At 36.8% G+C, this 12,947-nt stretch overlaps 1 protein-coding gene across 2 annotated transcripts in view; it reads left to right on the forward strand.

Moving 5' to 3' along the window:
• Positions 1–12,947, forward strand: part of RELN (reelin) — a 526,658-nt gene that overhangs the window by 490,523 nt on the left and 23,188 nt on the right. For both annotated transcript variants that reach the window (XM_049893075.1, XM_049893076.1), the window contains exons 50-53: positions 1,138–1,394; positions 7,671–7,825; positions 8,878–9,092; positions 11,602–11,779. In XM_049893075.1, coding sequence (XP_049749032.1) covers positions 1,138–1,394; positions 7,671–7,825; positions 8,878–9,092; positions 11,602–11,779 — 805 coding nt within the window. The remainder of the gene's footprint in view (positions 1–1,137; positions 1,395–7,670; positions 7,826–8,877; positions 9,093–11,601; positions 11,780–12,947) is intronic.

Below are 12,947 nucleotides of genomic sequence, written 5' to 3' on the forward strand. Positions count from 1 at the left end.
TCTTCTTCTCTCTTCTTTATTCACTGTCCAGCTTTCTCATGCATATGAGGTGATTGAAAATACCATGGCTTGGGTCAGGCGCACCTTAGTCTTCAAAGTGACATCTTAAACACTTTAGAGAGGTCTTCTTTTTTTTTTTTTTTTTTTTTTTTGTAGCAGGTTTGCCTAATACAATATGTTGTTTGATTTCTTGACTGCTGCCTCCATAGACAGTGATCCAAGTAAAATGAAATCTTTGATGACGTCAACATTTTCTCCATTTATCATGCTGTTGTTTATTGGTCCAGTTGTGAGGATTTTTGTTGTCTTTATGTTGAAGTGTAATCCGTACTGAAGGCTGTAGGCTTTGATCTTCATCAGTGAATGTTTCAAGTCCTCTTCACTTTCAACAAGCAAAATTGTGTCATGTGCATATCACAGGTTGTTTATGAGCCTTCCCCCTATCCTGATGCTGCATTCTTCTTCATATAGTCCAGATTTTTGGACTATTAACTCAGCGTAAAGATTGAATAAGTGTGGTGAAGCATACGACCCTGACAGACAACTTTCCTGACTTTAAACTATGCAGTATCTCCTTGTTCTGTTTGGAAAACTGCCTGTTGGTCTATATACATGTTCCGCATGAGCACAACTAAGTGTTCTGGAATTCCTATTTTTCATAATGTTATCCATAATTTGTTATGACCCACACAGTTGAATGCCTTTGCATAGTCAGTAAAATACAGGTAAACATCTTTCTGGTATGCTCTAACCCCTAGGAGACAGAAAAAAAAACAGTATTGGCTTATGACTACCAAAGTGTGTGTACTCTAGCCCTGGTCTAGTTCTACAGATCCAAGGGGACCCCTAGAAATGCAAAAAAATTGTGTAGACTCTGTAAGACCTGTCCAAGGACAATTAAAGCAAGTGACTAATTTAGTGATGCTTGAATTTGTTCACATTCTATTGTCCCAAATTTAGTGACTACTGAGACTTTGTGAAATCAAGCTAGTTTATCAAGGTTTGAAAAAAAAAAATTCTTGGCTAATGTCCTTCCCTCACCCACCATGCGGTATCCTCCTTCTGGCTGTAAATTTTTTACTCATGTGAGACATTTGACAAGGGTTTTTCCCCTCCCCGCCCCCACTTTTCTTATAGATTTGTGAATATCCTTCTTCCTCCTGATGCTAAAGAGATCGCTACTCGCTTCCGCTGGTGGCAGCCAAGGCACGATGGCCTGGATCAGAATGACTGGGCCATTGACAACGTGCTCATCTCAGGCTCTGCCGACCAGAGGACCGTCATGTTGGACACATTCAGCAGTGCCCCAGTGCCTCAGCACGAACGCTCCCCCGCGGATGCTGGCCCTGTAGGAAGGATAGCTTTTGACATGTTTATGGAGGACAAAACTGCAGGTAAATTTTTCCTTGACACTAAACAGAAAACCAATGGAAATGCAATCATTTGGATTTGGCTCTTTTCATGAGCGTGAAAACTGGAAACTTTCCAGATACTCAAATGGTGTAAATAGTAAAAAGGGTTATTTATGCCATCCTGGAGTCTCTGGGTGGTTCAAATGGTTAATGCATTCAGCTGCTAACTGAAATCTTGGCAGTTCAAGTCCACCCAGTGGTGCCTTGGAAGAAATGCCTGGCAATCTACTTCCAAAAAATCAGCGATTAAAAACTCTATGGAGCACAGTTCTACTGTGATGCACATGCTGTCACCATGAGTTGGAATTGACTCAGTGATACTGGTGTTTTTCTTTTCCTCTCAACCTTCCTGATTTACTTTATAACTAAATCTTTTCTTTTTCTGAGCCAGCAAGTCTGTCTTAGTAAGTAACATTCTTTAATTTTATCAACAGGACAATTTTATTTTCTTAAAGAAAAAACATTTTTATTTCTGTGTTTACTGTTTTCCACTTAGAAAGCCAACATTTCCCAGTCATTTGTTTTAATATCCAGAGACAAATTGTTTCACTACATGTCAAACACACCTATGATGACATTTCATGTTTCAGATCGTGTCCAGGGTCTTGCTTGTTACTGTTCATTCTCAGTAGGTGTAATTCAGTGATACTCATGAACTACGAAGTCTTTTTGTGCTACTATCATTTTTAATGCCTTGTTTTCTTTTTATCTCATGCTACTATGTTGGTCGCCTTTTTTTCAAGGGGTGTCTTAGATTAGGTATATGACTTTTTTATGCAACATCCTTGGTTTTACTACATGAGGTATATCTTCAGGTTAAGTAGCTGTGTTTAATTATATATCTCCTACCAATACTGCAAGTGCTACTGTCATGGATTGAATTATGTTCCCCTAAAAATGTGTGTATCAACTTGGTTAGGCCATGGTTCCCAGTGTTGTGTGGTTGTCCTCCATTTTGTGATTGTAATTTTATGTTAAAAGGATTAGGGTGGGACTGTAACACCACCCTTACCCAGGTCACATCCCTGATCCAATGTAAAGGGAGTTTCCCTGGGGCGTGGCCTGCACCACCTTTTATCTCTCAAGAGATAAAAAGGAAAGGGAACCAAGCAGAGAGTTGGGGAAATCATACCACCAAGAAAGAAGCACAGGAAGCAGAGTGCGTTCTTTAGACCTGGGGTTCCTGGGCAGAGAAGCTCCTAGTCCAGGGTAAGATTGATGAGAAAGATCTTTCTCCACGATGGAGGGAGAAAGCCTTCACCTGGAGCTGACACCCTGAATTTGGACTTCTAGCCTACTAGACTGTGAAAAAATTAATTTCTCTTTGTTAAAGCCACCCACTTGTGGTATTTCTGTTATAGCTGCACTAGATGACTAAGACAGCTACCAAAACAGTAAAAATAGATAAATATTATGCCACTATAGATTAATCAGAGAGTGGGACAATGTGTCATACCCAACTCAGCATCTTGCTCACAAAGGACAAACTGAGACTGTTTACAATAGTAAGACTGATAAAATGGATGTCAGGAGAGACTCTCAAAGTTGCTCTTGAATGTAGAGTAGCTAAAGCAATAGGAAGAAATGCTGAAGTAAAAGAAATGAACAGAAGATTTCAAAGGGTGGCTCAAGAAGACAAAATAAAGTATTATAATGAGATGTGTAAAGACCTAGAGTTAGAAAACTAAAAGGGAAGAACACACTTGACATTTTTCAAGCTGAAAGAACTCAAGAAAAAATTAAAGCCTCAAGCTGCAATATTGAAGGATTCTGCAGAGAAAATATTAAACAATGCAGGGAGCATCAAAAGAAGATGGAAAGCATATACAGTCGCTGTACCAAAAAGAATTGGTCGACGTTCCACTATTTCAGGAGGTAGCATATGATCAAGAACCAGTGGTACTGAAGAAAGAGGTGCAAGCTGTACTGAGAGCACTGGGGAAAAACAAGGGTCCAGGAATTGACGGAATACCAATTGAGACGTTTCAACAAATGGATGTAGCACTAGAAGCACTCTTCATCTATGCTAAGAAATTTGGAAGATAGTTACCTGGCCAACTGACTGGAGGAGATCCCTGTTTGTACTCATTTCAAAGAAAGGCGATCCAACAGAAAGTGGAAATTATTGAACAATATCATTAATATCACACACAAGTAAAATTTTGCTGAGGGTCATTCAAAAGCAGTTGCAGCAGTACATCGAAAGGGAACCACCAGCAATTCAAGCTAGATTCAGAAGAGGCCGTGGAACAAGGGGTATCATTGCTAACGTCAGATGGACCATGGCTGAAAGCAGGGGATACCAGAAAGATGTTTACATGTGTTTTATTGACTATGCAAAGGCATTTGACTGTGTGGATCATAAGAAATTATGGATGGCATTGCGAAGAATGGGAGTTCCAGGACACTTAACTATGCACATGAGGAACCTGTCCTTAGACCAAGAGGCAGTCATCCAAACAGAACAAAGAGGTACTGTGTGGTTTAAAATTAAGAAAGGTGTGCGTCAGGGTTGTATCATTTCACCATACTTATTCAATCTGTATGCTAAGCAAATAATCTGAGAAGCTGAATTATATGAAGAAGAACATGGCATCAAAATTGGAGGAAGGCTTATTAACAATCTGCATTATGCAGATGACACAACTTTGTTTCTGGAAAGTGAAGAGGACTTGAAGCATTTACTAATAAAGATCAAAGACCATAGCCTTCAGTATGGATTAGACCTCAACATAAACCCCAAAAAACAAACCCATTGCCGTCAAGCCTATTCCGACTCATAGCAACCCTATAAAATCCTCACAACTGGACCAATAAACAACATCATGATAAATGGAGAAAGGATTGAAGTTGTCAAGGATTTCATTTTACTTGGATACGCAATCAACAGCCATGGAAGCAGCAGTCAGGAAATCAAAAGACACATTTTGTTGGGAAAATCTGCTGCAAAAGACCTCTTTAAAATGTTAAAAAGCAAAGATGTCACATTAAGGACTAAGATGCGCCTGACCCAAGCTGTGGTGTTATCAATCACCTCATATGTGTGAAAAAGCTGGATAGTGAATAAAGAAGACGAAGAAGAATTGACGCCTGTAACCATGGTGTTGGCAAAGAATATTGAATATGCCATGGACTGCCAAAAGAATAAACAAGTCTGTCTTGGAAAAGGTACAGCCAAAATGTTCCTTAGAAGCAAGGATGGCAAGACTTTGTCTCACATACTTGGGACATGTTATCAGGAGGGACCAATTTCTAGAGAAGGACATCATGCTTGGTAAAGCAGAGGGTTAGCAAAAAAGAGGAAGATCCTTAAGGAGATGGATTGATGCAGTGGCTGCAACAATGAGCTCAAGCATAACAATGATTGTAAGGATCGCGCAGGACTGGGCAATGTTTCATTCTGTCGTATATAGGGTTGCTATGAATTGGAACCAACTCAACAACACAACAACAGCAACAAGACTGATAAAAGCTTTTCAGAGGATTGAAGCATATGTTGGAAGAAAAGCTGGAATTTGGGAAGTTTTAATAATTTATAATACTTAACTATTAATGTTTTATTACAAAAGTAATACATGTTTGAAATGTGAAATTGAGAAAATACAGAAAATCATGAGGATGAAAACAAAAATCTTCCAAAATCTCATCATGCAGAGGATACCTGTTGTCAATATTTTGGTGTATTTTCTTAGAGTCTTTTTTTATGTCACTGTAAGAGCTAGGCTGCTAACCAAAAGGTCAGCAGTTCGAATCCACTAGCTGCTCCTTGGAAACCCTATGGAGCAATTCTACTGTGTCCTTTGTGGTTGCCATGAGATGGAATGGACTCGACAGCAACAGATTTTTATAGAAATATAGTTTAAACAAAATTAGTATCTTATGTTGTATATATTTTGTAGCTTGCTTTTTCACTTAGAATTAAATCCTGATCGTTTTCTCATATACCTAAGTATCTTTGAAAATATAATTTTAATAGCATATTATACTCATAATTTATGTTACCATTTCCACATTGTTGAATACTTAGGTTAATTAATTTTCATTAGTCCATTCACTGATATATCACTTGGCAATATGGTGTAACTGAAAATATTTACTAAATAACACCTTTCTAAATAGAAAAATTATAAAAGGTCCCTCACCACAGCTAAGTGGTTTTATCCACTTAAGAAGGTTAGTGTGATTTTCTTAAATAGATCTGGTTCAGAACTTTGCTAAATTATTAATTTATTTTTCCCTGTATAATGGTTTATATATGTGGCTTTACAATCAGAAAATAATTTAAGAACTGTTTCTTTCTGTATAAATAAAGCAAATACAAATTATTTTTTCAAGTACCTAAGAGATTGATTTTAATTTAGGCTTAGTTGGTGATATATAATAAAGACACAAATTTTCTGGTTCCTGCCTGTCTTATGAATTAAAACAGTGTTCCTAGAAACTGTTTCTAGGAACACTATTTTTGTAAGATAGGTCCATTTAAGAAAATCTCAGTAACCTACAGAAGTAGTTTCTGATATTGCAGAAGAGATTGATTAATTAGTTGATTAATGTAAGCCTCTTTGATCAGGATTGAAGAGTTCTAGCATAAAATGAAATATGCACCTCAGAATAAACTGACTCAAGTAGTTAGAAGTCCAATGTCTTTGGAGTCCTATATTTGTGATGTAGGTTTAAATGCAGCTCCAGATCCCTTGAGTGAAAGCTAACTGACAATGGCATTGTGGTAGCCATCTGAATCCCAGAGATAAGCTGCTTGTTCTACAGGTGTAAGCTATGCTCAGACAAAATCAAAAGGACACAAAATGGGTGAACACTGAATTATAATTAAACTGTCCGGTCTCTTCTCTGGATGCTCTGAGGCCACCCAACTCTGAGGCTTGAACAGTGGCCTGAAGCCTCCGGTTGCACCTGTTCATCTCTATGGCGCTAACCCCAGAAAACGTTGAGAGAATTGGGACCTATGAAACCAAAGTATATAATGAATTCGATGCAATTTATGGCTTAATTTCTTAACTCTCTAGAATAAGATCATGATACAAAAATATATCTTTCAGAAAGGAAAGGGAATTATGGGGGACATGAAATAGGGAGAAGAGTGAGTGAAAGGGAGGGGAGGAAAGTGAGAAAAAGAAAAACAGGCTCAATACACAGGACTCATTTCGTACTAATCAATTCACAATCTTACTTAAAAAAACAAAACCAGTCGCCCTTGAGTCAATTCCGACTCATGGCAACTCATTTGTGTCACAGTAGAACTGTGCTTCGTAGGGTTTTCTATGACTGATTTTTCAGATATAGAAAATCGGGCCTTCCTGTTGAAGTGTGTATGGGTGGACTGTAGCCTCTATCCTTTTGGTTAGCAGCCAAGCACAAGAAGCGTATGTACCACCCAGGAACTCCCACAGTCTTACTCACTCTGCCCTTGATTCACAGTCTTGCTGCCTAGGTTTTTCTTACACTCTTCCAAATAGTTTATTTCAGTAATTTTTTTTTATTAACTGGGTACATTTCTTCAAAGTATAACTGTTTATCTGGCTTGAAAGAGGAACCGAGATTTATTAAAAGAAATCTACCCAAAATATTTAAATATCCATCCCTAAATAATCAAATCTTAAGAACATTACCAAGGTAAATTTATAATAGTACTATCTTAGAGATAATCCAGTTTCTGAGATAATTTCCTTGTAATACTTTATTTTCATTTTTGCCAAGTTAAGAATGACTTCCCATTTCAACACTTAAAAGTATTCTTTATAACAAATAGCACAATTCAAAGCTTTAATTTTTCTCAACTCATTTCTGGGCTCCCAAAGTCATTTGCTTGTCTAATTAAATAGGCAGAATAAAATTTTTCATTACAAGTTGTATAATTGCCCAGGTAATACTACCAGATTTTGAGTAGAAATTGCTAACTCACCTTCCCTGTCATGTTACTAAAATTTTTTTCTTCTTCTTTAGATCCTGCTTAAAAAGTTAAATATTAGCTATACATTTCCCTCTGATTTTTACTTACAGCACATGCAATACAGATACTTTTTCCCGAAGTGTAGACTTGAAAGTACCAAGTAGTAGGTCTGTCTCAATACTTCCAGTCTCCATGTTCATAAAACTATGTGTTTGCACCAGTGTTTTGTCTGTGAATTATTTGTAATACAAGAGTGATTTCTACTTTAAGTAAGTCTTGATTTTGCCTACAGTGAAAATTTGATTCGAGTATTTTTATTTGTCATAAATGTGTTGTCTTTTTTTTTTAAGTGAATGAGCATTGGCTATTCCATGATGATTGTACAGTAGAAAGGTTCTGTGACTCCCCTGATGGTGTCATGATTTGTGGCAGTCATGATGGCAGAGAAGTATATGCAGTGACCCATGACCTGACTCCCACTGATGGCTGGATCATGCAATTCAAGGTGAAAACATTATGTTCCACATTACATTAATAACAACACATTAGCAATATAAAAAATGAAGAAAAATTGTCATGTCAAAGACTATCTGAAATTTCATTGACTTAATATATACTTTGAAAATTAAAATCTAATATTAAGGTAATATTATACAACTATTTATGACTTAATGATTTAAAGTATTTCCCTTCTGAACTATTTCTAGATGAAACTTTCATATAAGTAAACGTTTAAAGACTGATTAGATCAAAATATTGATTAAAAATACAGGATACTGATCGCAACTCCCTCAGTTAAATCATATAACTTAGGCAGATTTTCCATTAAAGAAAAGATTAAAACTTTAATAGCTGTCTCTACTTTTTTAGAAAAGCATTTTGATATTTATGGAGAAAGAAAATTATAGAGAAGAAAAACATGATTAGCATGAATGCTAACATCAACTTCCTATTTTGGCCAAGACTAAATGTCAGCCAATTTATCCTGTCTACCTAAATTTCACTGTATTAGCAACAAACATCACATTAAGTCTGTCTCCATCAACAAAGGGTGCTGGGCTCTATTAAAAGTACCTTCTGTTATCACTTCATTGCATTTCAGTCACAGTTGAAAGTGATTTATTGAAAGTCATAAATTGTATGACAAAATAGCAAAATTGGTAAAGCTGTTAGCCATCCTTCTTGGTCAAGCATTCTGCCAAAAAGAAGTGCCAGACCATTAACACAACAAACATCAATTTGTAAGAGTGGGCCCAGGCCTTCCAAGGCAATCAGCCAAGCATGGCAGAAGTGCAGGTTTCGGCTTCTCTCCAAACCCACTGCACAATGTATTTGGCACTTTCTATACTCTGTCATATTGGGCAACCATGTCAACTCTCCCTGTCCATCAGCAGAACAAATAATGAACCTGAAAATACAGAAAGGATAGGGTGCAGCGTACGCCAAGTGATCAGCAACTTTCTTGCTGCCAAATCCTTAGAACAGAAACACATAATACGGCTTTCATGTTTTTAACTTTTCAGTACCTTGACAGTCTTGCTTTTCTACATTTATTAGATCTCCGTTGGATGTAAAGTGTCTGAAAAAATTGCCCAAAATCAAATTCATGTCCAGTATTCTACTGACTTTGGTGTGAGCTGGAATTATCTGGTCCCTCAGTGCTTGCCTGCTGACCCAAAATGCTCCGGAAGTGTTTCTCAGCCATCTGTATTCTTTCCAACTAGTGTATGGAAAAGGATCACCTACCCACTTCCTGAGAGCTTAGTGGGAAAGTAAGTAAAAAAAATAAAATGAAGCCTGGTTCTAAGCAACCAAAAATAGATTAGGAACCCTGTTGTCAAGCTTGAAATTATGTGTAATTGTGGGTACAGGGCTTCCTTCCTCCCAAACTCTAAAGATCGTCTCATTGGTAACCTGCATGGTGAATAAACTTCAGGAGACTTCAGGTTGTAATTCTCAGAATTGGAAAATTGGCCCTTCCAGTTTACATGCCTCACTATCTTCAAATGAGGCAGAAGAATAGTGATAGGCTTGGAGCCAGAAGAAAAGGTATACCCTAACTTATCGCATTGCACACTGTGGTCCGCCATGTGTCATATGCTTTCCACATTACTGCCCTATCAATCCATAATGTACAGAGCCAGGAACAAGTCCTAACTCATCATGCTACATGCACAAATCCTAACTCTTCATGCTGCTTGTACAGATGTGGTTTGTAGGTTTCATTTTTCTCTTATCAAAGCATTATGTTCTACACCTGCAGAGCAAAGTAATTGGCCAAGAGCAATGGTAAGCCAAGGTAATTAAACTGTCTTCTGGGAAGTCTGAAGATATATTAACTTAAGGCAATTCCAAAAGCTTAAAATTTCCCTTCTAGTGTAAAATCAGGAAAAGGGATACATTAAAGAAAATGGCAGGTACACCCCTGCTGTATTAATCATATAATCTAGCTAAATGAGGAAACATCTTGTGAGATAGAATATATGACCAGAATATACGGAGCTTTTGGATAAAGTGTTTACATGTAGCTTTTCCAATATTCCCATAAATGTCATTTACTACAGAACACTCACAGTTCTTCGGAATGAATTTAAAGAGTTTATCCAATTAACATGCTAGGAAACTAAGTCAGGATGCTTTCAGCGTCACATAATAGAAAACTCAAACTGGCTCAAATAAAAATGAAATTTATAATATCTATAGTGAAAATTCCAAAGATAAGTGGATTCTAGGATTGATTGATTTTCAGACTCAACAATGTCTACGAGGACATTGTTCTTTCTTATTCTCTTACTCTGATACTTTACTTTCCACAGCATTAGTGCCACACTCAGCCTTAGAGCTGGTTCTTCTCGTAAGCACAAGATGGCTGCCAGGAAACTGGAACAAAATGCTTTCTCACCCATGTTCAGTGGAGGAGAAAAAGAGTTGTTTTTCTTCCTCAGAAAGCCATAACATGTACCTCCTTGCATCTTATTGGTCAAAATTAGCTGAAGAATGACCATTCCTAAGCCAGTCAAGAGTTAGTGAGGTTCTAATAGAGTGATCATCTCCCATGAATCATCTGGGATAAAATGGATGCTTGAGACCTCCACAAACATCATAGACTAACTTCCCCTCTCCCATTCTCTCTTTTTTAATAATCAGATATAATTTACATACAGAAAATGTACAGATCCTAAATGTTCAGCTCAATAGGTTTTTACCATGGTGTAACGCTTGTAACCACCACATAAAACAAGACATAGAATATCTACATCACCCCAGAAACTTCCCTCCTGCGCTTTAAACTCTTTACACCAAAATACTGTGGCATATTTTAAAATAAGGTTAATTATGAGGCTGGTTTCCTCCAGAAGACAGGGAACAACAGTGAAATTAAAATCTCAGGGAAGTTGTCCTTTAATATAACCCTTTCAAAATTGTTTTCTAATTGGCATAGTTGCTCTGAGAATATTGATTATCTTTGAGAAATTCAGAGGTTGCTGTTCCCCAACCACCTGAGGGCTGTGTGTGTACTGACAAAGCTCTGTCAGAGGATTCAGTAATTTTCTGCACAATTTTAGAAACGCAATTAGTGAACCTAGCGTGTCAGAACCACTGACTCCAGTTCATAAGAAACCTGATTCATGATAGTTACAAAGTTGTACACCTATTCCTCACTTATCGACTACCTCATTATATGACACTTCGCATTTACGACAATAGTAAAAATACTATCCGATTATTTTGCACATTAACGACATATGTCCAACAGTAACAAATGCCAAGGTGTGAGGCGAGAGTAAACTGGCTGCTATGGTTAATGTGTAAACTTGGTTGGGCCATAATTCTCAATGGTCTGGCAGTTGTGTAAAGCTGTATAATTTGGTAGTTATGTAATGATGTAGTCATCTTTTATTTTTTGATCTGATGTGGAGATCTTCCATTTTCACATAATGCTGATTTTCACATAACAACCTGGTCTTTGGAAACTAACCATGCCGATAAGTGAGGAGTGGGTGTATTTGAAAATGTTTCTACTGTTTGAAATAGAGATTCCATTGTATTTTTATTTTGTTTTGCAAATTTTCTGAGATATTATAAAATATAAACGAAGCCAGCCTGTAAAGTTCCATTACTAGAAGTAGAAAGAGAATAAAATGGAGTCAGAAAACATCTTTTATTAGCCTATTTCATCCTGTAAGAGTGTCTTAAATCTTTTTTCTCTTGAGTACTAAATACAGACCTGAATAGAGTTAACTTTTGTTTTTCATTCCTTTTCTTTTGTGATGCGAATAGTCCAGTAAGGTTTAGGTTCTATCAGAAGTACTCAGATATGCAGTGGGCGATCGATAATTTCTACTTGGGCCCTGGATGCCTGGACAACTGCAGGGGCCATGGAGACTGCTTAAAGGAACAGTGCATCTGTGACCCGGGATACTCTGGTCCCAACTGCTATTTGACTCACACCCTGAAGGTAATGTAAATGTTTCTGCTGGGAGCACTGACTCGCATTATATGCCCTGCCTTAAGAATCAGGAGATTCTTAAGATCAGAATGTGGGAGACCAGTTTTTTTTTTGGTCCCTAGTAATTTTTTTTTTTAGTAAGTAAGTCAGTCCTTTGGATGGAAACTAAGAAAATGTGACTTAGGTTTCTTACATACAAGAAGATTAGAATCAAGTTCTAGTACAATTCACCCAAATCATAAAATAAAATTAACTGCATAGATTAAAAACATAAACACTCTGTGTTTTTTTTTTTAAACAGCTCAATTTAAAGTCAATAGTAAGCCTTCTTTACTTCACTTTTTCAATAGATGCATTTTTTGAAGGAGGGTACTAGTGTGGTTGTTATAGATACATTATCACAACAGACCAATTTTCAAAAAGACCCAAAGAGTACCTGAATTTTTGTTCAGAAAATTTCGTGCCCTGATTTGCCGACTGCTGAAATATGGTTGCATATTAAGAATATAGGGTCACTTTGAGTCGGAATCGACTCTACGGCACTGGGCTCTGGGTGATTAAGAATAGAGAGGTCATTCTTGGAAACTTTAATTGTTACATTATTATTTAATATACAAAGCAAATACAGTTGCCTAACACAACTTTCATATGTGCATTCTGTTTCTGGGATATAGTGCCTTTACATTATAAAACAGATAAATAATTAAACTAAAAAACACAAATGATTGAAATCCAGTCAGTGTATGAAAAAAAAAAAAAAAAGTCAGTGTATGAGGGGCATATAATTCAAGCAAAGTCTGTTCTGTCATTTTGTTCCTGTAACACTTCAACAACTTTGGGTTTGATAAATATAAAAATTAAATATTCAGGCAATGCTTACTTGTGTCTGAGGATGTTAGTCCATCTGTTATCAAATGAGATTATCCCATGAGAAACACAGCTTTGTATACTTTGGGTAATGAATAAACTTAAAAAATTCTAGTTTTGTTCATGAACACTAAAATTTTATTGGCATTTCTGAGTTGGAAAAGAAATATACAAATCTAAAAGCTCTTTTTCAAATCTTTCTCATGCAATTTGCATGGTTACCTGTGCATTTCTTACGATTCCTGTTTTTATGTGGAAACCTCCCTTTCTTAAATTGTTATTATTTGCTAACTATCATGAGTTGGAATCA

Source organism: Elephas maximus, chromosome 8, assembly GCF_024166365.1.
Source record: "Elephas maximus indicus isolate mEleMax1 chromosome 8, mEleMax1 primary haplotype, whole genome shotgun sequence".
Taxonomy (NCBI): domain Eukaryota; kingdom Metazoa; phylum Chordata; class Mammalia; order Proboscidea; family Elephantidae; genus Elephas; species Elephas maximus.